General features: G+C 37.0%; 1 protein-coding gene across 1 annotated transcript; it reads right to left on the reverse strand.

The window, feature by feature from the left end:
* Positions 1-1,866, reverse strand: LOC116169276 (serine protease 7-like). Its single transcript, XM_031485332.1, has 4 exons — positions 1,708-1,866; positions 1,448-1,664; positions 1,220-1,395; positions 1-1,170 (listed from the first exon to the last, which is right to left on the reverse strand). Exons 1-4 carry the CDS (start codon positions 1,754-1,756, stop codon positions 749-751), a joined length of 864 nt encoding a protein of 287 aa, XP_031341192.1. The 5' UTR covers positions 1,757-1,866; the 3' UTR covers positions 1-748.
* Positions 1,867-2,567: the final 701 nt, after the last annotated feature.

The following is a 2,567-nucleotide window of genomic DNA, read 5'->3' on the forward strand; positions in this document are numbered from 1 at the left end:
TGTGTTCCATTTCAAATTCAAGTTAATGATGCTTTTTTTATGATTAACCGAGTTGGTAGAATCCATTTGGTAGTTGTTCCTTGATGCAACTCAACGTCAATGAGGCACCGCATTTTATCAAGCTGAGTTTGTTCATCTTGGATGAATTGTGCACTTCTACTGCTGCAAGATTTATTTTATTTTGTAGAAATAAAATAAAATAAAATAAAACCGATCACTTTATTTTGAAGTACTTGAAGAACTTTAATCATGTTTCTTTGATGATGAATTGTTCTAATCGCTCGAAATAAGACATTACTCTGATGAGTGATGACCCATGTAGGGGTGGGAAAGCATAACCTACTGCATATCGTAAAAGGCGATTAGTTAATGGAAGCTTGGCCTAATACAGATGTATTAGATATGGCGATTTAGAGTGGCTTATTAGGAACAATTTGATAGGTACCTATTGATTATAACTTTTTGTCACGATTTGCACTTTTATTACCTAGGTACCTATTACATATTTACATCTCATAAGTAATAAATTTTTTTATGCAAAATTAACAAAGTGTTCAAACATGTCAAGTGTAATACATCAGTGGGACTAAATTTATGAGATGTTATTTAAAATTTTTAAGGACAGTGGAAAAAATTATTTGGCCAGTTAGATATTTCATGTTTCAGCCAACAAGTGGTTGGGTGTTTTTTTTACTGGGGGCAATGCAAACAGTCATTTGCTTAAATTTCTTTTAGTCAAATAGTATAGTTAAGGGCGGATGGTAGCTACAATCCACTCAATCACGTTTGGAGTAATTCTAATACCATCTACTGGCCTATTATAGGTACATGTATCTAGACTATCCGCTGAAAAGAGTACATGTATGACTACACCATCCACGTACCATTGCCCTTTCTCCGATTTGTACATTAAAGGACTGCCTCGTTCTCCAACGCATGCGCTTACTTTGTTGCCTTCTGAGGGCATCGCACACACAAAATCGGACTTAGCAAATTCAACGTTTCCTTTCAAATGAGATTCCGCATCGAAGCATACGTCATCGGAAACTACGTTGAAAACTAGACGTTTTTTTACAACTCCTTGTGAGTTTGAAGCCCCCCATCCGGAAAAGGTTACGGAATCAGGATTCTGTCTGGTGCTACCCATCAAGCAGATGGGTTGAATGAAATCTAAAAAGTAACCGGTAAAACGACCTGGATGTTCTTTATAGTATTTTACCAGTAAACGTAACCTTATCTTCAAGTCTTAATAAGCCAAAGTCGTAGGGCCCATTCTGGGAGATACCATCACGGATATATTCCTCAACGTGCACCACTAATTTGGGAAACGTGCATGCTTGGGAATCGCAACCCACGCCCTCATTGGTCTTGTATTGACCAATTACAACAGTAATACTGTAATACGAGTCGTTAAAGCTCATGGGTATCAACGGAAATTAGTGCTTACGCCTCGGCTCCACAATAAGCGTTGGTCAACACATATCTGTCATTAATTAAAACACCCACACATCTATCGGCAAACTCGTAGTCGTAAGCCAGTTTTGATAGCTTCACATGCACAAGCCAGGGAAATTCATACACAGAAACCGTATCACTCGTGCCATCACTGACCTTTTGGTAACCGCAAGACGTCAAATTCAATATGTTTCCATCACCATCAACAACTGTAAACCAAATTAATTTCCGAACTCTAAAAAAATTACTTACTCGGATTGGCCAACGAGGATGCAATCCCCAGGAAGAGAAATACCAGCATGGCGAAGTTCTTAATTGGAAAGCAATGGAACAGTTCAGTGATTTATAACAATCACTGTAGATATTAATTCCTCTTTCTAGAAATGATAACGCTGATATGCTTGGCCTTCCCTAAGTGTTTATTTATTAGGTATACAAAGAATTATCTTACTTAGTGAGTTTACATATGCGGCGACTTTATCGTTAAGCCATACACGCGTTTCTCAAATGAGATTTCTTTACGTCAACTTTTCCAAACCTCTCGTCCGATTCATGGTGAAGATGTGGGAGATGAGTGCACAATGCTCGAATCTTATCATGTAAAAACCGATGCTTACTTGAGTTAATAAGGAACAGGTTAAAAACATTCACTATGTACACTTGACTTGGCTTTTCGAGCTTCCATTAAGAGTATTTTTGAAACTTCTGAAGTGAGTACCCTTCAGTATGCCAGAGATATTTCTATCCTATCCCTACCCGTTAATTTAAAACATGTTAGAAATCTTTTTTTAACAGGTTAATCTTTTTATCTCAGATGTAATGTTAATCTTTTTCGTTTCCCTCAGGTCAAAGTCATTATCTTCCCAGCGCACATTCGCGTTGGGTGAACTTTTTCATTTCCAGTAACGCTAGAAATTTTTGCACATTGAAAAGTTGCTTGCCATTCTTTATCTTTGTACAATTCTTTACACTTTTCACTTGCAACCAACAGAAGGAAATATCTTTAGGTATACTTTCTTTTGGCATTTTTAAAGATTTTCGCGTGGAGTTTTATGATATGCAAGGGATCGTTTGAATAGTAAAACGAAGAGAATGAAGATAGTAGGATCAAT

This window comes from Photinus pyralis, unplaced genomic scaffold (genome assembly GCF_008802855.1).
Source record: "Photinus pyralis isolate 1611_PpyrPB1 unplaced genomic scaffold, Ppyr1.3 Ppyr1.4_LG4, whole genome shotgun sequence".
Classification (NCBI taxonomy): Eukaryota; Metazoa; Arthropoda; class Insecta; order Coleoptera; family Lampyridae; genus Photinus; species Photinus pyralis.

What these genes read in the sequence shown, in the direction of transcription:
- LOC116169276 (XM_031485332.1), bottom strand. Translation starts at nt 1,756, where the DNA reads ATGCTGGTATTTCTCTTCCTGGGGATTGCATCCTCGTTGGCCAATCCG. An exon ending in ATCCTCGTTGGCCAATCCGA is followed by an intron (nt 1,665 to 1,707) that starts GTAAGTAATTTT and finishes TTTGGTTTACAG; the next exon opens with TTGTTGATGGTGATGGAAAC. An exon ending in AGATAAGGTTACGTTTACTG is followed by an intron (nt 1,171 to 1,219) that starts GTAAAATACTAT and finishes GTTACTTTTTAG; the next exon opens with ATTTCATTCAACCCATCTGC.